The 25,813-nt window shown below is 27.9% G+C and overlaps 2 protein-coding genes across 2 annotated transcripts in view; both read left to right on the top strand.

The window, feature by feature from the left end:
* Nucleotides 1-24,340, top strand: part of LOC129287865 (TMV resistance protein N-like) — a 55,921-nt gene extending 31,581 nt beyond the window's left edge. The window contains exons 2-3 of the mRNA XM_054924126.1: nt 22,391-22,874; nt 24,210-24,340. Of these exons, the coding sequence (XP_054780101.1) occupies nt 22,399-22,874; nt 24,210-24,255 (522 nt within the window). The 5' untranslated portion in view covers nt 22,391-22,398 and the 3' untranslated portion in view covers nt 24,256-24,340. The remainder of the gene's footprint in view (nt 1-22,390; nt 22,875-24,209) is intronic.
* Nucleotides 24,328-25,464, top strand: LOC129287866 (disease resistance protein RPP4-like). The gene is made up of 2 exons (XM_054924128.1): nt 24,328-24,517; nt 24,626-25,464. The coding sequence occupies exons 1-2, from the start codon at nt 24,476-24,478 to the stop codon at nt 24,983-24,985; spliced, it is 402 nt and encodes a 133-aa protein (XP_054780103.1). The 5' UTR covers nt 24,328-24,475; the 3' UTR covers nt 24,986-25,464.
* Nucleotides 25,465-25,813: the final 349 nt, after the last annotated feature.

Here is a 25,813-nt window from a genome sequence, read left to right as displayed (position 1 = left end):
CACAAAATTATGGGTTGTTTTCCACGGCCAATAATGCATTCATTGCAACGAATCACACTAAAGCTAATTTTTTTACATAATAGTCAATGTTCTATACATACAGATGGGGTAATTTGTTTAAAATTTTAAAGTTTAGGATTCAAGATGCTACTCTTGTCATAGTTTAGGCTCTGGGCACTAATTAATTGGGGGCCTACGGTGGTGAACAGTAATAACATTAAAAAAAGATAATGGTAGGATTTAATTTGCTACGAATTTAAAAGTTTTGAATTTATTTTGCACATTTTAAGAGTTTAGGATTCAGAGTACTTTTCGAGTAACAGTTCATGGTCTATTTTGTTCATTAACCCCTATTTAAATTAAATTAAAGTTTTCACATTGACAAAAGTATTTTTGGTGAGAAAAAAAAAGTAAATTTTGTTGGCAGTAAAAAAAATATATCCCCAAAAATATTAAAACCCATAGATAGAGACCTCACATAATTAAATATAAAACGAGTGATTAATGGTTTTTTTTACCAATTTTACCTTTTATTTATTTATTATTATTTGAATTCATAAACAACAATTTTTTACCATAGTTAATTACAAAGAAAGGAAAAATTGAAAAGTTATAATTTTTTTTTACAATTTCAAGATTATAGCTAACATTTATTATAAATGTAAAGTTTATTAACTTTATTTAATATTTTGGACCAGAGTAGGATTTTTTAGGAAAAATATGTTTGCCAATTTTTGTAACTTTACTTAATTTTGAATTAGATCAATGTAATTTATTTTATTTTAATTGAGCCCTTATAATTTTATCAATTAAATTTTTTAATATTCAGAATTAAAGTCCTTAATATTATCATTAAAAAAATGAAGAACTTTTATATTTTTATTAAATAATTATATGACTTTAAAATTAATTATATAATTTTTATAACTCAAAATTTATATAATTATATTGTCTTTTAAATAATTTTTTACATATAAAATTTTCATAAAAAATTAGTAAAAATATAAATAGTGTATTAAATCAAATTTTCTCTTTTGGTCCCTCTTATAAGGCACCATCTTGAAATATTTTGGAATGTGAAAGTTTACGTAGTGTTCATCCATCCATTTTATCTCGCCAATCTCTTGCTGTATTGGATGTCTCTCATTGCAGGAAATTAGAGAGTCTTGAAAGTGAGACTCATTTGGAATCTCTCTCTTCCCTTAATGTTAAAGGTTGCCATAGCCTCAAGAAATTCTGTTTGTCATCAAAGAAATTGGAAAGCATAGATTTAGTAGATGGCGGGAAGCTCGAAAAATTGCAAGTGCTGCCAATGGGAGGTTTCACGAAACTCAGAAGGCTTGTTATTGAAGATGGCGAAAGATTAAGGAGCCTTCCAATAAGAGAGCTATGTGGCTTGACAAATCTTGAGGTATTTTCCGTACAATATTTCCAGCAGGAAATTAGCACAGGGGAGATGTACTCCCTTTTGATGCTTGGAGTAATTTAAAAGAACTACGTTTGGATAGTTGGAGTAAATTATCAGAAATCCCTGACAATATCAAGGCCTTAACAAGCTTGAAATGCATTTTCTTAGGAAACTGCCAGGGGCTTGAGTCTATACTTGAACTTCCTCCCTTCCTTCAAGAATTAGATGCCAGAGAATGTACTTCATTGGAGATCGTATTCTCCAACTCTCTAGTTCAGAATCGGTGCCAATTTGATCTCAAAAATTGCATAAAGTTGAAAGAGGATTCGATTCGCTTTATTGAGGAACTACTAACTCATTTCTCTTTGGCTTCAACCTGTAAGGATGATTTGTTATATGGTGGTGGAGCTCGTTACCCAGGAAGCAGAGTTCCAGAGTGGATTGAAAATAAACAAATCACAGAGCCTTCCAATGCTATCGAATTCACTTGCAATCTTGAACGATCACCTCGATTATTGTTTTGCTGTGTTGTTCCTCATCATAGTTATGACTTTTTCTGTGATTTTTCTTATGATGATAGGAACAAATTCCACAGGACATCTTACGTTGGTTTGGGTGACGACGACATTTTTATTGATTATCCTGAAGAAATGAATTCGGATCATGTTGTTCTATGGCACATGAAAAGGGATTCATTTGGTGATGAAAAAGATAATGATGCCAATATTTCATGTAAATTCTATGCGAAATGTTGGAATGATGATAGTCGTTGTTTAGAGGAAGTTTCGATTAAAGCATGTGGAGTGTCTGCTTTATTTGAATGTCCTTATTGACATCATGGTATGTATGCACATAAAAAAAATATTTTCTCCAATATTTATTATGTTTAATTGTTATTTAACATTTAACGTTTATATTATTTTTTAAATGAAAACATGATCATTTTTTTTAAGATCATTTTAATTTTCTTTTTCATTTCATACCTTTATATTGGTTCAACCAAATTTTTACATTGACGAATGTTAAACATAAATGAAAAGGCAGGTAAGAAAAATAAATAAAAGGAAAAACAAAAACTTGATGAACGCAGCAACGTAAGAAAGAAATGTAAATCACATGCGCCATTTTCCTCGCGTCATCAATTTTGTAACTGAAGCAATGGACGGTCACGTGGATATATGTGTGTGTGTATATGGGGGTTATCTGTACATCCACATATATAAGTAGAATCGCAGGTGGATTTCTAAGCTTAACATGTTTTCTTTTTTTAAAAAAAAAATATTGCAAATAAAATGCGTCATCTTAGCTTCATTTAATTCTGTTAATTTATTTGTGTAATTTCAAATTTTTATTTTGAAAGTTAATTTATTTTAATTAGGTTTTTCCTCATTCCTATCTCATTAATTATATCTCCTACTCTCTTAGCATTGTAACCTTCCATAATCTTATTCTATTGTTAAACATTTAATTTTAAAAATTGAGAGTTTACGACAAGATAGAAATAAGAATGATAAATAATATATTATTCATAATATTTTAAATTAAGTAAATTTATATATCTATATACAAAAGTAGAACTACATGATGCCCTTTAAGCTTGTCATGTTTGCATTCGTTAAAATGCCAATATTGCAAGCTATTCATGTCAACACAAGCCTTATCCTACTAGATGAGATGAGCTACATGGATTATACGATGTTATTATACTCTATCATTTATTAATTTTTTAAAAATATTATTAATTAAAGGTCTCAATCAATAACTTTTAAGAGTGTTCTTTTTGGTCTTCCTCTACCCCACTTGATGGGGGTCAAAATGATCTGTTCCACTCTCTTCACATGTATTTCCTGTGGTCTTCTTTATACATGTCCAAAACACCTTAAATCATTTTCTATCATTTTTCCTTCAATGGGTGTGACACTTACTTTTTCTCTATGCGCTCATTTCGGATTTTGTCGTTATGTATATGTTCGCACATCTATCTTAACATTCTCATTTTTACTATTCCAACTTTATAGTTTTGCTGTCTCATTAAAACCCAACATTCACTATTATATAATGTTGTTAGTCTTATGACAATTTGATAAAACTTCTCTTTAAGTTTATTAGGCACTTTACGATCGCAAATAATTACTTTAGCCTTTTTCCAATTAAACCACATAACTTGTATCACATGTGTAATATTTCCATCAATTTTTCCATTATAGTGAATAATCACTATCAAATATATAAACTTTTTCACTTGAGGTATAATTTAATTACTTAATTTTACTTCCAAATTACTACTCATTGATATTTTATCAAAATTACAATATAGAAACCACTTCCTTTTATCCCTAAATTTTCACTCCCACAACCTTGTCTATCATCATAAGTAATAGCGTCTCAACTTTCTCATTGTCAAATGTATACAATCATTGTGTATATTAGATTTTCTATCAAATCTTCCTAAGTATTAAAATTATTATATTTAAAATTAAAATGAATCATTTTTATTTTTATTTTTCCTCATTTCTCTTCTATTATTTCCCCTACTCTCCTATCATCATAACTTTGCATAATCTATTTCTTTGTTAGTTTTAAAATTCTAATTGCACAAACACATGATCACATTGAACAGTTACAAAGCACACAATATTTCTTTTTTCACTCTTAATACCATTCAATAGCTCCATTCCCTCATCAATACAAGCAAAATCACAAAGCCCTTCTCCTCTTCGGCTCCTCCTTTTGTTAGTAGTGCCCCCTCACCCCTTAATTGTATAATCTTTCCTGATAACGTGATGAGGTTATGTTCTTTGTAGATGTCAAAAGAGCAATTCAATTTCTCATAGATCTCACATTTATGATGGATACTAGGTAATTGCATATAATCATGAATTTTATAATTTTTTATTGAATTTTCCTCCATCATTGTAAATCTCTCTGTCGTAAGTAATAGAATTGAAAGTCACTTACTATGCTTTATGTTCACGAAGTTATGATTTCATAGAATTTATTTGTTTTTGAAATATTTATTGTAAATCATATAATAATTTGTTAATTATTTTATAACTCTTCAAGTATATTATCTTTGAATGAAGAGGAAGATATACATTGCTACAGTTTTTTAAATCAACACGAAGTATAATTTTTCTTCAGCTCTACATATTCTTGACTCTTGGGAATCTCTTTGTAAAATTTTGTTTTGAAAAGTATGCTCATAACAATTTACTTATAGTGATCCGAATTTCTTAATTTTAAATAATGTCTATCAATGTTTAATTTTTAGTTTTTATTTGAATTATAAATATCAAATGAATTAATCAAAATTTAAATTTTTAATTTATATATAATTTGTATTTGAAGATGATGACTCAATCATTAAATTTATGTATTGATCTTGATGATATTTAATATTGTAATATCTCAACTATAATATTTGAAAATATTGATGTTTCAGTTAAAAATTAAGATTTCAAGATATATTAATATGTTTATTTGTTGATATTTATAAATCATAAAAAATTATAACACTTCATAAATTTATCAAAAAGTGACGGTAAAATTTCTCTTAAATATATAAATGATAATTTGGTTTCTCCAAATGTCATAACTTCACTAAAGTTTTTAAGAAATTTTTTATTATTAATGAATTTATATAAATGATCAAATTACCCTTGTTGAAAATAAAATAATTCACAAATTTTTTTAAATAATCATTACTTATTTTTTTATATTCACAATAATATAATAGCAAATCAGAAATTTAATATGCAAAGTTATAATTTACGAATATAAGAACAAAAATTATAATTATTTAAACAAAACTTTTGAATTATTTTATTTTTAATAAAGGGAATTTGATCATTTATATAAATTTAAAAATGACAGAAAATTTTTGAGAAACTTTAGTAAAATTATGGTATTTTGACGAACTAAATTATTATTTATATAATTCAAAAAAATTTTATTGTCATTTTTTCAAATTAATCTACCTTCACATGATTTAATAGAAAAGGTAGTGCCATATAACTTCATTTTTTGTCAATGTGCCATACAAATTTTATATTTATCTCATAATCTTAATTTTTCATGGATTGTATGTGAAAAAAAACATTACAAAATATCTAATTACTAGATATGCCTATGAATGGTAAAGAAAAAAAAAATCAAAATCACAATATCAGCACAATAAAAATGATAAATTATATTATGGTTTACAAAGAAGACAGACCATAACAGAAATGGCACTAGCTTGTGACCTTCTCAATAACTATGGGTTACTAGATCTAATCAATCATGGTGGCTTCCTTGCAAGAATGAAAACAAAACAAAGTGAAGAAGATTGGTGAATGAGTTGGAGAAAGGAGAGCAAAAGTATGGAGAGGGAGGTTATCATGATTTTGGGTATTTGGAGATTCATGATAAGTTCTTTAGTCTTTGTTTTCATAATTCTACACTCACCTTATTAGTTAACAACTTAAATTCTAAAATAATTATATTTGGGAGAATGATAGAGAGGTCCTAAAAGGATCAATTAATTCAAATTAGGTCTCAAATGTCAAATTTTAAGAATTTATAACTTAATCTTTCAATTTTGCAATTCCGTTGTAATGAATTTACAACTTGTATTCTAAATTTTAATTTTAACAAGGAAAATACATTTTTTTTATTCTTCAACCATATTAAAATTTAAAAAATAAGTTACAATTTTATCATAATATATTTGTAAAATTGAGAGATTGAGTTATAAATTTTTCAAGTTTGACACTTAAAACATAACTTAAATTATTTGTCATCCTCCCATTTTATTTTAAGTTACAAAAAATACACCAGCGGGGGTATCATACAAGTTTCTTTTTTTTTTAACAGCAACAATTTTTTTTTGGTCCGAACAACAATATTATACTCCCTTCGTTTAAAAATGTAAGGCATTTTTTAGGAAGGTGGATGTTAAAAAATGTAAGGTATTTTTAGTCTTTCGAGGCATAATCATTGCTTTTTCTTTTAAGTGCCCCTATTGATAATGACTTTGTATTTATTATAGGGTGTTTAATAGGAATAAATATAAAAAAATACGGTTAGCTTGAAAGTAGGTAATAATTTTATTGGGGTGAAATTCAGTTAAAAATATCTTATATTTTTAAATAAAAAAAGTATTTATTAATATAAAAAGATCTTAATATAAGAAGTTGAGTCCATTAAAAAATGGACCCACCGGCAAGCATATTACCCACTACAGGACAATAATTTGAGTGAGAAAAGTAATATAGGGAAACGATACAGTGTGCTGATCAGATGGCTAAAAATGCTCATTTTGAAATGTTTGAACAACCATTTATTGTGAAATCCCGCTGGACTGTTTTAATTTCTTTTTTGATGACCTGGCTACTTGTAATCGTACCTCCAATAATCTGGAGGTGCATTGATCTAGCTCTATTCTCGTAACTTTTTTCAAGCTTGTGGCTTGTCTATATATTCAAAAAAAAAGTAAGAAAAGTAAAAGTCTTCCCCAAAAAAAAAAGATGATCCTTTTAATATCTTCCAAAATGTGATTCCTCTCTCTCTCTCTCTCTCTCTCTCTCAAATATTGGACAGAGGACTTGGAATCTTTTTGGAGAAGATGATTTCCACTGGTACACGAGGCAAGTTATGATTTGCAACATGAATAGCTAGCCAGTTGAGTGAATTTCGAACCCAGTCAAGAGATTGAATTATAGATCTATATGAACTTGCCTGAATCTTCGTCACCGAGTATAGCGATTCTTGGCCAAGAAAAAATGTAAAATACCACTCTTTAATTTTACCTATTTTCCTTTTCCTAACCCAAATTTTCCGTCTGTGTAGAGATGGATTTGGACGGTGAATGTTTCCAATCGACTGAATGCGATAACCAGTGAAGGTTGGACTAGCAAGATTCAAAGAATGTGTCCAGGTAAATCACAATACCTTGAGCTTCTGAGATTATTTGATTTGGGGAAGTTTTAATCCCATGGTGAATGATTTGGTTTCTCTTTAACCAAAGAATGTTGAGGGTTGTTGAAATTTTCTTGATCCAATGAATATTGCCCTCTTCCATTAAAAAACTAAGAGTTCTGAATGTGCAATACTTCAAACCTTCTTCTATACCTTGGCCATTGGACATGATAAGAAAAGATGTGCTAGAGATTCCTCTTGATCACATCTATAGGAGCAGAAAATTCATGTGTTGAGATGGTGCTTTCTAAGAGTTTCTCCAATAGGGAGGCTTTCATAAAGAATTTTTCAAATTAGAAGCACATGCTTTAATGGAATCTTTAATTTTCAAAGATGTTTCCAGAAAAAACCATAATTATTATGGGCAGGATTGCACCAAGGAGACATTAATTTGAATTCTTCTGGAGCTGAATAATTGCCATTATTATTTCCATCCCAAATAAGCTTATCCTCTATTTCAGACACCAGAATGATTTGTCCTAAAATTGTTGAGCTTATGACCGGCTCATAGAGTTGGTTAACCAATTCTTCATTCCATTTATATGGTTCCCAAGGATCATTAGTAGCACTGATTAAGTCTGAGACATTTGAAATGGTCCCTTGGCTAAGATTAGGATTGTGTACCATAGGCCACCACAAAGGATTTGAGACACTAATGCTGTTACCTCTCCCTACCTGCCATTTAAGTCTAGGTACAATCATATCAGCACATTCCCATATTCCCTTCCAGTACCAGGAAGAATTATAAGGCTTTTTAACCACATCAGGTTTAAATAAGTCAATGTATTTGACCTTTAGAGTACTACCCACTAGTGATCCCTCTCTAGCTTCATTGAGTCACCATATTTGTTTGGCAAGTAAAGAGACATTTACCTGATGAATTGGCCTAATCCCCAAGCCACCTTTCGACATTGGTTTGAAGAGAATATTTCTGTTGGTTAAATACATTCTTTTTCCATCTCCATTAACTCCCAAAAAAAAAATCTATGCAATGAGAATCAATGATCTTACAATATTTCAAAAGAAGTTTATTATATGATAGCTGATAGATATTTGCAGTTGCAAGGACATACTTGATCAATGGTATCATACTAGCTTTAATAAAGTTAGAATTTAGGATACGTTGAAAAACTTTTTTCTATTTTTAAAATTAAAAGAATAAAAAATTGATTGGATAAATGTTTTGGATTTAAATGTTTTAAAAACTGCTCTTTGTTTTTTATTTCCAAAAATAAATATGAAAATGTCTTAAAATTATTTTTTTATTTTTTAAAGTACATTATATTTAACTATTGTGTATATATATATATATATTGCTAGATTTGACTATTGTAAATTACTTTCAACTATAATCAATCACTATACTATCACCATTAACTATTGACACCACCATTATGGGCTTTTTTTAACTTTAAAATTATTTTCAAATTAATACAATCGAACAAATTTTCATTTTCATGTGTTTTGAAGACAATTTTTAAAAATTGATTCACTAAGTGCAAATATACTCATTTAACTTTACACAAGATTTTGTTTTATATTTTGATTTTATCAAGTATCTTTTCAATCTTTTAACTCTAAAATTATTAATTTAATTGACAAAAAGTTTCTACTGACAAAACATACTCAAGTGTTAATATATTAAGTTAATTTTTTTGGTAAATATTGTGCTTACTTTTAAAATGACATTAATGATTGGAATAAAAAATAATTATTTAAAACTAATAGTGTTAGGATTAGAGAACTAAAAAAATATTTATAAAATCAAGTGACTAAACTAAAATCTTATATAAAGTGAGAGGATTTTTAGTTAAATTAATTGAGAAAATAGTCTTTAAAAACAAAAAAAAAGAGAACAAAACTAAATAAGCTCTTAATTATTCCATCATCATATTTTTATTAAGAAGCATTGGGGAAAAGAAAAGCTCCTTAAAATAAAATAAAAAAGAAGAATTTTTTATTTGAAGTGAGAAAGTGTCCTAGTTTTCTACTTAGTCAGTTTCACTAAAGGAAACCTAAAATAGTTGTCTTGACTTGCATGTGGGATTGGATATTATGAAATGCAAAATATAAAATAAGGAGCACAAGTGTGAGGAAGATCATCTAGCCAAAACTATTTGTCCAAATCTGCTAGAACATATGAAAGGCTAGATGCAACTTCTTATATTTTGAAGATAGCTTCACTTAAAGAGATATTACTTTTACTAACACCAAAAACATTATAAATGATCTTAGGTTGGAAGTGAAGATAAATGTTTTGTCACCTCTACAAAGAGATATACATTCTAGATGGTTCACACCTAAATAGAATGGCTCAGATTGGATGTGGTGGATAACTTGGGTAATCTTAATGGGGTTGCTTCTTGTGGAGATATCGTTTGAGATGCCCATGTAATGTGGAAAAAGAGTTTCAAGAAAAATCTTGGATTTCAACTGAGCACAACTACTCAACTAAACATTACAACATTTTGAAAGGCCTCAATTTATGTTGAAATAGGAAATACCTCCTAATTAATGTTTGTTGTGATTCCTATGAAGCAATCAATCTCATACATAATGAGTATTCATTGGATCACCATCTTTTTCACATCATGAAGAAGATTAACAATTTTATCATGAGGAATTGAATTGTCACCTTAGACAATGTTTTCAGAGAAGAAAGTAGATGTGTGAACTATACTATTACAAAAATGGCTTATCGGAGCGCTCATTTTAGAGCATTTACATAAAAAGACCTCCAAAAAATAGATGTGGAACAGTTTGGAGCCATTATTCTACCAAGCACTCTGCAATCTGCAACCTACAGGAGCTTTTTTTTATTTATCAAAATGCTTCAGTATCCATTAAAAAATAAAGATATAAGATATAATAAATTTATGATGAAATTGGAAAAAGAGAAACAATATTGAAATATACTATATCGAAGCGCTTAAATTGAAGTGCTCTGGCACGTTAGGACCTACCAAAGCACTTTCATAAAAGTGCTCTTGTAAGTTAGAGATAGAAGGACCTTTCGCAGGGCTTAATGGGAAGTACTCCTAAAGGTCAAAGGAAAAATTAAGTAGAAAAAAAGAAAAAAAATCCTTTTGAAATGCTTTTGTGAAATTGCTCCGGTAGGTCACAGCAACAAAAATGAATAAATTAAAAAAGACCTTCCGAAGCACTTATGGAGGAAGTACTCTAGAGTGGTATAGATACGAGAGTGCTTTATGAGAAGTGCTCCCGTACGTCTCAATTAAAGATCTTTCATACCAAATTGTGAACCCTCTATCCCCATATCAGTTTCTATTTTGAACCCCAACCTCTCAATTACCCTCCCTTACTATTGACCAATCAACCACAGTCCTTAACACTAGCGCCCATCCATCTAGTTGTTTCTATCGCCATCAAAGTTCATCTGTCCAGCTCACCATCGAATGTTCTTCAAGTCACCTTCTAAAGTCCATTAGTCATCACGCATCTTGTCATTGATCTGCACCATTGGAAGTTTGATATAAGCCATGGAAGTCTGATTTGTGTAGATTCACTCCTAGTTCATGGCTCGTGCTTCAATATGTGCTAAGTTCACCACCATGTCGCTTCCAAATCTTAGCTATCGCTTGCTTCAAGTTTGAAGCTTCCCTTTGCTTGCTCCCTCTAGATCGAGTTCGCCATCTAACCACTTCCAACTCTTACCTTATACCTCTGTCTGTCCCTCAAGGTACATTTTATATAAAAAAAAATTGGGTTAAAAGTCATTTTTGCCCTTGAACTTTACCCAAAAGGTCACTGAGGACCTTAAACTCAATTATGGGTCAATTCTGTCTCTTACCTTTAAAGATTCCCTCCCTTATTGCGTTAATGGGCCTCACATTACATTTGTTTTTAATTTTTTTAGTATAAAATATTTGAGTTGAAGGTGCCTACTAACTTTTCAAATAAAAATTGAAGGGTAAAAATAAACTTTAACCTAATAAAAAATATTAAAAAAACAGTGGAAACCCTTGATGACTAATGAACTTTAAGTGGTTTTAACATCAGGATAATGAAGAAGAGAATCTTTAATGTTGAGAGATAGAATTGACCTATGGTTGAATTTAGATCTCTAATAACCTTTCGAGTAAAGTTGAGAAGTAAAATAATTCTTAAGCCAAAGAAATTATATATGGATACTTATTGTAGGACAAAATTGAGAGTCAATTGCCTATAAAGTTAAAAGTATGGACCATTCTCAGGTAGAAGTTACTAAGAGTTGATGTGTTTCTTTATATTGTTTATCATTGTGCTAGATGCTCTGGTTTAACTCATTATTTTGTTTAATGTTTATTTTAATGCCTGCCATTAACATTTTTTTTATTTTCTTCTTGTAGGATTTTATTCCTGAAGGCATTTGTTGCCACTGTGGTCAATAGTTATTGTAATTTTCTTCTTGCGAGATTGATTTCATTTTCACTCATTGACTGATTCGTTCTTTTTGTGACATAATGATTAGTTATTTTTGAAATTTACTTTAGTGGATATCCCCTGATGTTACTTATTTCTTGGCAGTGCAACTCCTTGTCATTTTTGTAGCTTTAGTTGATATACACCAAGGTAGACTTTTTCTCGCCACATGGCACGATTTATTTTGGGGCTAGTTGTTATCAATTGTTGTTTCTGTTGGTTGCTTTATTTTCTCTCACGCCTATTGCATGTCTGCAATATGCATGCATACTGTATTATTAGGAACTTATTTGTATTTCTTCATTCTAGCTACACTCGATGAAACAGGACATGAGTCAGTAAAAGGTGATGGCCTGGAACTGTGTGTATCCTAGGAGAAGCTATTTGAATATCGCAAATGCCAAATAGACCTTGTTATTTATGCAACAGTGTTAATTTGATATTGATTCTTTCTTCTGACACTTGCATCTTGATGTAAGTGATGACATATTGAGGAATTTTTTTTTCGGTCTTCTCTATTAAGTGAGTAATAGTAAGAATTAATTACTGTACATGGAAGAGATTAATTTGTTGTTAGTTTTAATTTTCTGGTTGTTAGAGGTAAAACTACCTGATATTCGTTCCTATTTTCCCAAGCTAATGCAGCTCCTGAGGTGGTTGGGAAGCCTGGGGATGACTCATTATTGAAACTTAAAGGTATTGTACCCTCGTGAAAAAGAGCTTTCAGGAACAGAAGTAAGGTATGCTTAGTCTGTTGCTTAGAATCAGTTCATGTGCACTTTGGTTTTTTTTCCCCCATCTCTACGCTGTTGGGAAATGATCAAGGGACCATTTTTCTCCATTCCTTTTGAACAATATACTGGTTCATTTACTTTTACCCAAGTGGACATTTTAAGCTTTTTTGCAAATTGAATTTTTCTAAATTTTCACACAGGTCCTGAAGCGAAAATCCTACAGCACTCTAATGCATATAGTAGCAGTGTTCTTAATGATTTTAATCCCTTTAAGGTCCTATGAAATGATAAAAGCCCAAAATTGGGATATTATATATTTTCATTTGATTGGAAAAAGTTTTTAATTAAAGCCTGTAACTTTCTGGATATAAAAATATGAAACCATTGCCTTTCCTAATTTAATGGTTTGCCTTGTTTTAGGGGTGTGGTGTCACTTGGCATGTCTTGTGTACCAATGGATATTATATTGTTGCTCTTGTGAATATATAGATTCATTGCGCATGACCCTTTTCAAATAGTAAATAAATGCAAGATGCATAAGCAACTTATATATCAACAATATATAAGAAATTACCAAATGGTTGCCAACAGTGTCTTTTTAATGCATCATGATGCCTATTTGAATCTCAATTCTCATAAGTTCTTTTAGATTATCATGCACTTTCTACAAAAAAAAAAAATAGAATATCATGCTCTCTATTTAATGCACCCCCTGTGATATACTTAGTAAATCATATGTTTAAAACATATTCTTCCTTGTCCTTGAGGCGTTCCTTTCTGTCTCTTGATGCTTCTTTCTATTGATTGAAGTCATGAGTGATAGTGATGCTGAGCAACAAATTATGTTTTTAACAATCATTGGCTGGTTTTGCACTTTCATACGTAGAATTAAAATCCATGTAACTAATAAGTCCCCTTAATTTACTCTCCTTCCCCACAAGATACAATTAAACGGTAATTATTTTTATTAGAGGCCAGTTGAAGTATTGTTATAGATTTAAAAAAAAAAGGTGAAGTATTTTTGCTTTTCTATTGCCACATCATCTTTTAAGCTTAGGTAGACATATAACTCAATTTAAAGAAAAAAAAAACTAATTATTTGGGATCTGTGGAGTATAGAGGAAGAGTTCCCTCCCAGTTGTTTGTTTTTTATGTGAAAAATGATAGCAACTCCTCGCTGTTCCAAAGTTACAAAGAAAATTTTGTTTAAAATTATCACTTTTATTCATTACTTGTTTCCATATTATTTTTGTTGTTTCCTTTTTTTTTTAGGACTTTTGTGGTCTAAAATTTTGTTTTGCTTATTTTTGCATGTTGCCATTATTCTAGGTGGCAATCTTCTTTTTGTTTTTTGTTATGTAAATAATATTTTATTTTTTAGATGTAATGTTCGAAACATTGTAGCTCCTAAATCCACAAAAATATTATATTTTCTAATTTTAAATGAAAATATATTTTTTATTATTTTCAGATGTTAGAATATTGCGAATCAATTTATGAAGTTGTGGTAATAATATTTTTAAAAAAATTAATGAGGCTATAGGAGTGCTTTTACTTAGAGTGTTCGTGTGTAACCTATTGGAGTGCTTTTAAGAATACTTGATCCTATAAATATTATAAATATTATATAAGAGCAGTTTTATAAAGGGAGTATCATGTAGCAAGGTTACCATAATTCTTAACAACCTCTGTTGGATTTTTTTTTTTTTTAACCAACACAGCCCCTATTGAATTTAAGGACATTTATTTTTTATATAAATTAGTTAGTTGTTTGTTATATGATTGCTTCATTGACCTCTATTTAAAAGAAATGGGGAAAATGTCGTCTAAAGATCATTAGATATTTTTATATCATAAAAGGCCTTAAAAATATGAAATTTCATTGCATTCACTTGATACCTAGCTAAAAATAAGATTTTATGAGAAAATACTTTATTACCCCTAAAGTTCAATGACGTAATGGATTGTTGTTAATTCTATATAGTTGGTTGCCAAAATCCAAATGGATGTTTGTTTATGCAGGATTAACATTTATATCTTTATAAAAAAAGGATTAACATTTATACAATTAAACATATGCTATTAGTTATAGTCATTTATTAATTCTAAATTAATTGTTAATTATGTATCATTATTTGTCAAAACTGAATAGATATTTATTTATGAAAGACCAACACATGTATAATTAAATCTATGTTATTAGTTATAGTTACTTATTAATTACCAATGGATTGTTATTAATTATGTAAGTTTACTTGTTAAAACTCGAATGAATGCTTATTTATGCATGACTAATCGTTGTACAATTAAACTTGTTTATTAGATTTTTATAACTTGTTCATTTTCAAATGAGTTGTTGCTAATTACATATGATTATTTGTCAAAATTTAAATAGATACTTATTTATGAATTAACAGAATCTTAGGGATAATTAGGTCTCTTTTCATAAAATTTTATTTTCAAGTAGGCATTTGAGAGTGCAGTAAAATTTCATATTTTTAAGAGGAAATTACATTTAGATTCCACATAATGAAGTTTGTTACCAAAAGTCCCATAAATTTTATAAAATACTTTCAAGTCTCAAATCCTGCATATTGACAACTTGATTAAGGGCATTAATAACTGAGCAATGACCATTAATGTAATTTAAGAATGGCCATTATTAGATTTTCAAGAATGGCCGTTGCTCAGTTGTCCATGTTCGTAGTCAAGTTGTTAATGTGCAAGATTTAAAATTTAAAAGTATTTTGTAAAATTCATGAGACCTCTTAATAATAAACTTTTTTCTATGAAATCTGAATGCAATTTTTTTCTATTTTTAATGTCTTTCTTTCATATAAAATCTCTCCAAAATTTTTAGATGATATTTTCGCGCACAAAAAGAAAAAGAAAAGAAAGCAGTTTTGATCGGGTCTAAAAAAAATAGGTCAAAAAGGGGTCATGATTCATGAAAATGATTTTTCCTTATTTTGTCAAATTTTTAATTTTTTTCACACTCATTTAGGTAAGTGATATAGATTTATGCCCATTTATTTCAACTTATTTTATAAAAAAATAATTTATTTTTGAAAAAAAAATATATTTGTAAATTTTTTATATGCTTGCCTAAACTTTTAAAAACAATTAAAATAAAAAAAGTATGTTTTTTATTATTTTAAGAAGCTAAAATAAATCTAATACAATGAACAAAAAACATGTTTTTTAAGGAGAGAGGATATGAGAAGATATCACAAAATTTTAAAATAATAGATCATTTTTATAAAATATAAATTAAGAAAGATATTATAAAATTTAAAATAATTAAATAATAATTAATTTTTTTATTATTGTATCAAAATATAAAATAATGCCTGCTTTTTATGAAATCTCTATAAAATAAACTTTTTTTTAATGAGATCTTCAAACTATGTAAAAATCACTTACTTCCTCCGTTAAAAATATAAGGTTTTTTTAATTAAATTTCATCCCATAATAACGCATTTACTTACTTTCAACTAAACCTATCTTTTATATTTATCTCTATTAAATACCATACAATAAATATAAAATCATTATCAATAGTGATACTTTTTAAAAAATGGCAATAATTATACTTTGAAAGATTAAAAATGCCTAACTTCTTAAAAAATACTTTACATTTTTAAATGGAGGGTGTATTTTTTAATTTTAAACAACTAGACTCTTTTTGTTTCCTGAATTACTTGCATTTAAAATAGAAACATCTTAAAATTATTTTTGTTTTATTTTTTATGTTGTTCAAGATATATTGCACTCGATTATGAATCAATTATTATTATAAGTCTTCATCATTAACCACTAACTATTGTTATTATTAGTCAATTTTTTAGTTCTAAAATTATTTTTAAATTAATATAATTAAATATATTTTTATTTCATTTTGTTCTGAAAACAATTTTGAAAAATTTATTTACGAAATACTCCCTCTATTTTAAAATATAAGGTATTTTTAATCAAATCTCACCTTTCAATAAAGTAGTTACTTATTTTTAAATTAATCATATCTTTCATATTTATCCCTATTAAATACCCTATAATAAATATAAAGTCATTCATTAATAGGGATATTTTTGGAAAAAAGATAATTATTACACCTCAAACGACTAAAAATGTCTTACATTTTTAAACATCTAAATTCTCAAAAAATACCTTATATTTTTTAGTGGAAGGAGTACTCTTGAAAAACAATAAGTGAGAACAAAAATCATACAAGCTCATGATCATTTTCTTACGTTGTTAATGAAACGCAAATTTGAGAGGCTTATTTTCTTAATATAAATTGAGGTTAGATCAGTTAATTTTATGTTTCAATATTACCCATATTTATTTATTATGGTTTGATTTCTTTAGATAAATATTTATTATGATATTATTGGGTTAAATGGCATTTTTCCCACAACTATTTGATTAAAAACATTTGGTATTCTAAACTTTCATATGATAGGTGCAATTTCTTCCTTCAATATTTGGAAATAATGTATTGAACATCTTATAGTTAAAAAATTATTTTTAATCATTAATTGACTTAAAAATTATAAAAAATAACCTCAAAGATAAAAAAGGATTCACAAAATTATGTATAAATATCCTATAATTAATAAAATTAGGTATTCTAAATTATATATAAAAAACAGGATAAGATATGTACTAAATCATATGTACAAATGTAACTTTACTCGTATGTAATTAATTTTGTAACTACAGGATGAGAACTTGGTTTTCTAATAGTAGAGCCTTACTTATTTAATTGTCATAACTAATTAATATTCTCAATAGTTAATTACATATTACGTATTTTCTCTTAACCACAATATGGGATATTAATAAGTAATCACTTCATGATTCTAAAAAAAAGTTTAAATAAAACCTTGATATCTTAAAAATAATTTAATATTTTTAACTATACCCTTCTTAACTATTTTATATAAGTTCTTTAATAAATAAAATTGAAATTTCAATTTATTATTTTAAAAAATAATAAATAAATTTGTAAGGATATAGTTAAAAATACTTATAAAAAATATATAATATTCCATATTTATGCCAAATAATTTTTTAGAAGACGTGCAGTATTATGATTGAGGGAGTAATGATTGAGTAGTTTTGGGGCCAAATAAAGCCCCTTAAAATCAATCAAAAAAGAAATATTTTTTCTTATTTGGACGTGAGAAACAAATAAACGATCTTTGTAAAAGAAATATTTTACATCTTCGTGGAAAATCTTAACTTCATTGTACAATGAACCGCGTCTGAAAAGCAGAAAAGGTTATTTTGTTGGCAAATTTAAAAAAAAATGCAGAAAAAGTTCAGTTGATTGAGTCAAAAAGAGTAAGCAAAAGACAAATTTTCATTATTTCGTTAAAATTTTCTACTTCCTTAAAAAGATGTCAATAAAATCTCTTAAAAATATGTAAATAATAATTGAGTTTTTTTTGTCAAAATATAATTAATTATTTAAAAATTTTTAGATATCTTTTTATATTAATAATTTTAGATTAAATAACTATTATCTCTTATTTAATATAAAAAAATAATGAATTCACATAGAAAATTATAATTTTTTATTTAATTTTATGATTCATAGAGTAAAAATTATGATCGTTTAAACAAAAGTTATAATTAATTATTTTTAAAATATAAATTTCAATGATAAAAAAAATCACATGAAAAGTTACAATTTTTTGTTGAATTTTTGTGATACGCAAAATGAAAGTTGTGACTCATTATTTTTAAAATTTAAACTTTAATGATAAAAAAATTTTCACTTAAAAAATTGTGACTTTTTATTTAATTTTTGTAATTTACAATAAAATTTATGATTGTTTAAATGAAAATTATAATTTTGTTAGTAAAAAAACAAAGGTATAATTAAAAATAATTATTTTTAAAACTTATTTATTAATCATAAAATAAATTTAATGAGGAAGTTATTCAATTTTTACAATTCATTGAATAGTTGTGATTTAGAAAATAGAAATACACCTGTTACTTTTTTTTAAACAAAGAATAATTTAATTATTTAACCTAAAATCATTAATACCATAAACGTATATAAAGATTTCAAAAAATTATAATATTTTAAGAGATTTAATTATCATCTATATATTTTGAAGGAGTTTTATTATCATTTTTCAAACTTCCTTTCTTTATTGGTAAAAGGAAATTTTTAATTAGTTCAAACTAAAAATAAAATGAAGCGTTTTTTTTTATTTGGACATAAAGATTAAGGATTTTTAATTACTTTAAACAAGAAAAACCCAAAAAAGAAAGTGATGTTGACTTGCAGCTGGGGACGCAAGTTTTTCAAAATTTCATGGAAATTTCTTCTTATTTTAAACAAGAAATTTCCACCGACAGTTTTAACTTGCAATAAAAACAATGCCTCACTAGTCGAGGCTCATTGACTCATTTTTCTACTTCCTGGAAATTTTCCTGTTAACGTTAATTTGAACAAAGGCTCAATATTATGGAACTTATTTATACATTACTAACATTTAAATAAATTAAATATGTACTATCAGTTATAGTCATTTGTTAATTTTAAATAAATTATTTATCAAAACTCAAATAAATGTTTGTTTATGTATGACCAACACATGAATAATTGAATATGTACTATTAATTATAATCAATTATTAATTTTGAATGAATTATTGTTAATTATATGTAAGTTTATTTGTTAAAATTTAAATAGATGCTTGTTTATGTATAACTAATACTTGTACAATTAAAATTATGTTATTTAATTTTGTAACTTATTTATTTTTAAATAGATTATTATTAATTATGTGTGATTATTTATCAAAACTCAAATCAACGGTTATTTATGCACACATCTATATAATTTTAAGAATGCTTAGACCTTTTCTCATAAAAAGTTTATTTTCATGTAGGCACTGGGGAATGCAGTTACATTTTCAGGCCCTTCTCTTTTACTTTTGGCCGAAAAAAAAAAAGTCCTTCTCTTATATAAAATCTCTCCACGGATACTTGGATAACATTTTCTCAAGGAAAAAGAAAAAGTTTTTGACCGGGTCAAAAAGGGCTTATGATCATGAAGATTTTTTTTTTCCATATTTTGTCGAAATTTCTGCGTAGCTTCCTTTTTTATTTTCAGTTGGTACAAGAAAGTTTTGTTCAATTTAAACAAATAGAAACACAAAAGAGAAAAGGCTTGTACTCATTTGAATAAAATAAGAAAATTGAAAAATTTGTTCTGTTTTTAAAATTTTTTTCTATTTTTGAAAATAAATTTTAAAACTCATTTAAATAAGTGTTACAAATTTAATTGTTTCCTAAATTACTTTCACTTTTTGCTTTTAAAAAAAATAGAAACATTTTAAAGTTATTTTTTATTTTATTTTTCATGTTTTTCAAGATACATTTGATTATTTAAAATTATAATCATTTTACCAATCATCATCATAAACTACCATCATTACTCATTAGCACTAATTATTGTCATTATTAGGCAAATTTTTTATTTTTAAATTGTTTTTAAATTAAGCTACTTAAATATTCTTCTTTTTTTTTGTTTTGAAAACAACTTTCAAAAATTGATCTACAAAATAATTTTTAAAAACAAAAAGTGAGAATAAAAACTAAACAAGTCCTTGATTATTCTCTTACGTTCTTAATGAAAGGAAAATTTTGAAAAGCTCATTTTCTTAATATAAATTAAAGTTAGATTAGTTAATTTTATGTTTCAATAGTACCCATATTTATTTATTATAGTTTGAATTCTTAAATGTAAATTTATTATGATTATTATTAGATTAAGGATTATTTTACTCCTCTACTATTCATATGGTATAATTCCTTTTTCAAAATCTGGAAATAATACATCGAACACCTTGTCATTAAAAGAGTTAATTTTGACGTTAGTTGACTTAAAAATAACCTTAAAAATAAAAAACCCATAAAATACATATAAGTACCTTATAAAAATAGAAAAAAAATTAATTATTTAGTCTACATAATTTTGGCTCAATTATAACTCAATTCTTGAATTTTGACTCATTTTAAGTCAATCCTTATAATTTTAACTTCGTTGTAACTCAATTCTTGAACTTTTCCCTTTACAATTAGTCAATATAGTTTTAACCACTTAAATATTAATTTTTATATTTTAAAAATAAAATTAAAAATATTAAAAATATTTTAAGCCTTTAATATTTATAATATTTATAAGATTAAAAGGGTTTAATAATTTAAAATGTTAGTAATAAATTTTAACATAATTATAATCTTATAATTTTTTAACTAATATTATAAATATTAAAATTTCAAAATATTATAATTTTAATCTTTTAATTTTTAAATATTATAAATAATAAAATTTTAAAATATTTTTAATCTTTATAATTTTATTTTTTAAAATATAAGGATCGATATTTAAGTGGTTGAAACTATAGAAACTAAATTGCAAGAGGCAAAATTCAAAACCTGAGTTATAACCAAGCTAAAATTATAAAGACTGAATTACAATGGGTTAAAATTTAGAGATTGAGTTATAATTAGGCCAAAATTACAGAGATCAAAATGATTAATTTTTTTCTAAAAAATAATATAAATTAAGCCTTCTAAATTTTTTGTGTGTGTGTGTGTGTAACAGCATTAGAAATGTACTAAATCATATGTACTAGTACAACTTTACTCTTATTCTTCTGTGATTGATTTTGTCATTTCACGATAAGGCCTTGGTTTTTCAAGAAAGTTATAGCCTTACTTATTCAATTGTCATATATTCTCAATAGTTAATAGTTAATTACCATCACATACTTTCTCTTAATCACATATAAGATATTAATAAGTAATTACTTTATGGTTCTCAAAAAAATTAAGGTAAAACCTTAAAAAAATTTTACATTTTTAATCATATTCTTATTAAATATTATATATAAGTGTTTTGATAATAGAAATTTAAATTCCAATATATCATTTTTTTAAAAAAAATAATAAATGAATTAGTAAGGATATAGTTAAAAATAATTATAAAAAATATTTAATGTCTTATATTTTAGATATAGTAATATTTTTAGCAGACGGCATATATTATAATTGGAGGGAACAATAATTTAGAAGTTTTGCGGTAAAGCCCCTCAAAATCAAACAAAAAAGAAATATTTTTTTCTTATTTGGACGTGAGAAACAAATAAACGATCTTTGTACAGACCCATTTTTATTACACCTTTGTGGAAAATCCTACTTCATAGTACAATAAACCGTGTCTGAAAACTAGAAAACGAAAAAAAAAAAGTAAACAAAAAAAAACAGAAAGAACCACATTTTGACTGAGTCAAAAAGAATTAGGAAAAGAAAAATTTTCATATTTCTTTGAAATTTCTACTCACTTTCTTCTTTAATTAATTTATTTTCAAAACTTCCTAAAACTTTTTAATTACTTTAAACAAGAAAAACTTAAAAGGGAAGGGGCTGTTGACTTGTAGTCAAAAAGAGCTGGGGACCAAAATTATTTTGTGGAAATTTCTTCTTATTTTAAACAAGAAATTTCCACCGACAGTTTTAACTTGCAATAAAAACAATGCCTCACTAGTCGAGGCTCATTGACTCATTTTTCTACTTCCTAGAAATTTCCCTGTTAACTTCAATTTGAACAAAGGCTCGGCATACTCACTCATTTTTCTGTTGTGTCGATCTCATTCCCAGGATTAGCAAATTCGCCCAATCAACTTCAAGTCTTCAACCTTTGATTTGATTTAGTCACGCCCACCAAGGTATTCATCTGATCTTTCTCCCCCCTTCCCTAACAACTTAAACGCTTTTCTTTCTTTGTCTTTTTAAAATCAACAACCTATAAAACTTTGTTTTTTTGTTTTTGGTGCCTCAGCAGTGGCTATGTTTGCTTCTGCTTCTTCTTCCCGAGTGAAATATGATGTTTTCATCAGCTTTCGAGGTTCAGACATCAGATTTGGTTTTCTCAGCCATTTGACAACGTCATTGCGTGGAAAGCAGATAGATGTCTATGTGGATGACAGGCTTGAGAGAGGGGATGAAATATCATTGGCACTTAAGGAAGCCATAGAAGGATCAATGATTGCGTTGGTCATATTCTCCAAAGATTATGCTTCTTCAAAGTGGTGCTTGCAAGAGCTTGTCAAAATCATGGAATGTAAGGAAGCAAGCGGACAAATTGTGTTACCAGTTTTCTATTGTGTAGATCCTTCAGATGTCAGGCGTCAAAAACGAACTTATGCAGATGCATTTACACATCTTGAACAGAAGTTTATGGATAACTCAAACGAGTTGAAAAATTGGAGATCTGTCTTGAAGAAAACCGCAGACTTATCTGGTTATCATTCATCAAATTTTCAGTAAGTTTTAGTTATCATCATTTTATAGTTTTCCAAAAGCCCTTTCTTAGTCACCCCCAAAATGATTTAGAATATGGTAATACCAAATTATGTCTATGCATTTATTATTCTTATATCATGAGTAGGTTGTAATTTTGTTTTCTTTTATTTTCAACATGCTAGAAATGAATCACAGCTCATTAATGCAATAGTCCGTGATGTCCTAAAAAAATTGGAAGATAACAACCTAGTTATGCCAAAATCCCAGCTTGTTGGATTTCATCACAATCTCGACATTGTTGAATCATTAATGAAAATTAAATCAAAAGAAGTTCGAGTTATTGGTATTTGGGGTGTTGGTGGCATAGGCAAAACAACCCTGGCTCAAGCTACATTTGACAAATTCTCTTCTCAATTTGAAAGCTGTTGCTTCATAGAAAATGTGAGAGAGGAATCAACAAGGATCAATGGTTTGAGTTATTTGCGTCAAAAGCTTCTTTCTAAGCTATTAGACCAAGTTGAAGATCTTCCCATTAATATGAAAAATGCAATGAAAGGTTGTCACGGAAAAAAGTCTTGATTGTGCTTGATGATGTGTCCAATTCAAAGCAATTAAAAGATCTTGCTATACAACAACTTGAGTTGGGGCTTTGCAGCAGAGTAATTGTTACAAGTAGAGACAAGCATGTTTTTAGGAGTGGAGGGATTCATGGCGAATATATACATGAAGTCAAAGAGTTGGATTTTGGAGAATCACTAAAACTTTTTTGTGTACATGCCTTCAATCAAACTCATCCTAATATTGGATATGAAGAGCTATCGAAAATGACAGTTGCCTATGCTAAAGGCATTCCTCTAGCTTTAGAAGTTTTGGGTTCCCATTTTCATTTGAGAAGTAAAGAATATTGGGGGAGTGAGCTTGACAAACTCAAAACTTGTCCCCATCCGGGAATACAAAGTATATTGAAGGTTAGTTATGATGGATTAGATGTCATGGATAGGGAAATATTTTTAGACATTGCATTTTTTTTAACTGGAGAAGGCAAAAAATCACGTTACTCAAACACTAGAGGCTTGTGGTTTTAGAGCAATAAGTGGAATTGAGAATCTCACAGATAAAGCTCTCATAAAAACAAATCATGATGGTAAAATTGTAGTGCATGATTTGTTTCAAGAAATGGGTAAGCAAATAGTTCATGAGGAATATCCAAAACATCTTGAATTACGTAGCCGATTAAATGATGCAAATGAAATTTGTGAGGTATTGCAAAGGAACAAGGTAAGTGAAATATATATCATTTTTTCTTTTTATCTTTTTGGAATAACTTTTTTAAATAATTAATATTATTTTTTCAGGGAACTGATAAAATTGAAGGCATCATATTGGATTGGAATAGAATAAATCATTTACGATGGAGCCCCAATGCCCTCACAAAGATGACAAATTTAAGAATTCTCAAAATTTGTCATCCTTGGTATTGGTCCAAGGGGAACAATAATGTAGAACTTCCTTTGATCTTGGCTCTTTTCCTAATAAATTAAGGTATTTTTATTGGGATCTATATCCATTGGAGTTTTTGCCATTAGAAGGCTATTGTTTCGAGAACCTTGTTGTGCTATGCATGCAACACAGCAATATTAAAAAGCTTTGGGATGGAGTGCAGGTACTTATATATATACACTAATTGATGTGTGTGTGTGTGTGTGTGTTCAATTTAATTAAATTATTAGGCTTTTATGCTTAAAATTTTTTTCCGTTTCCATTGTCACAGGATCTTGTGAATTTAAAGATGTTAGATTTGAGGAGGTCCAGACAATTGATGGAGCTGCCTGATTTCTCTATGGCATGCAATCTTGAAGAAGTCAATCTCGAGGGTTGTGAAAGTCTACATAGTGTTCATCCATCTATTTTATCTCTCCAATCTCTCGTTGGATTGGATGTCTCTGATTGCAGGGAATTAGAGAGCCTTGAAAGTGAGACTCATTTAGAATCTCTCTCTGATCTTGGTGTTCATAATTGTCAAGCCTCAAGAAATTCTCTTTATCATCAAAGAAATTGGGAAGTTTGTGTTTCGATGGGACTGGAGTTGAAATATTGCATTTGCTACCAATGGGAGGTTTCACGGAACTGAGAGATCTTGAGATTTTTGGTGAAAGATTAAGGAGCCTTCCGATAAGTGAGCTATGTGGCTTGACAAATCTTGAGGCATTTGAAATTTGGGATTTCCAGCAGGTGATTCACAAAACAGAGCTGAGCTCTCTTTTTGATGCTTGGCGTAATTTAAAAATACTAAGTTTGGAAAGATGCAGTTACTTGCTGGAAATCCCTGACAATATCAAGGCCTTAATAAGCTTAAAACACATTTCCCTGAGAGACTGTGAGATGCTTAAGTCTATACTTGGACTTCCTCCCTTCCTTGAAGATTTAGATGCTGAAGGATGCACTTCATTGGAGATCGTATTGTCTGACTCTCTAGTTCAAAATCAGTGTCGATTTGATTTCCAAGAGTGTATAAAGTTGGATGAGTGTTCTCTTCGCTTCATTGAGAAACTAACTCATTTCTCTTTCACTTCAGCCAAGGCTAAGTGGCTTCCTAATGTTGGGGCTTGTTACGTGGAAGCAGAGTTCCAAAATGGATGGAATATAAACATCAGACAGAGGCTTCCAAATTTCGTCCAATTTTTTTTAACAATTCTTTAATGTGGTGTGTGTGTGTGTGTGTGTTTTGTTTATTATTTCTCTACATAGTTTTTATACAGTATAGTACTCTAATGTGTATAATAACTATTGTAGATTATACCGACAACACATACAAAACAACACACACACATATATTTGTTGGAGATAGATGTAATTTTTTTTTAAGAGTGTACTTTTGCTATCTACTTTGTTTTAAACTTTATATTTATTGATTGATCCTGTATTTACATTTTATTTGTGAGGATAATATTTTTTGGAT

This window comes from Prosopis cineraria, unplaced genomic scaffold (genome assembly GCF_029017545.1).
Source record: "Prosopis cineraria cultivar Desert tree isolate PC_DT_omini unplaced genomic scaffold, ASM2901754v1 PC12, whole genome shotgun sequence".
Classification (NCBI taxonomy): domain Eukaryota; kingdom Viridiplantae; phylum Streptophyta; class Magnoliopsida; order Fabales; family Fabaceae; genus Prosopis; species Prosopis cineraria.
This window is presented reverse-complemented; position numbering and strand designations above follow the sequence as displayed.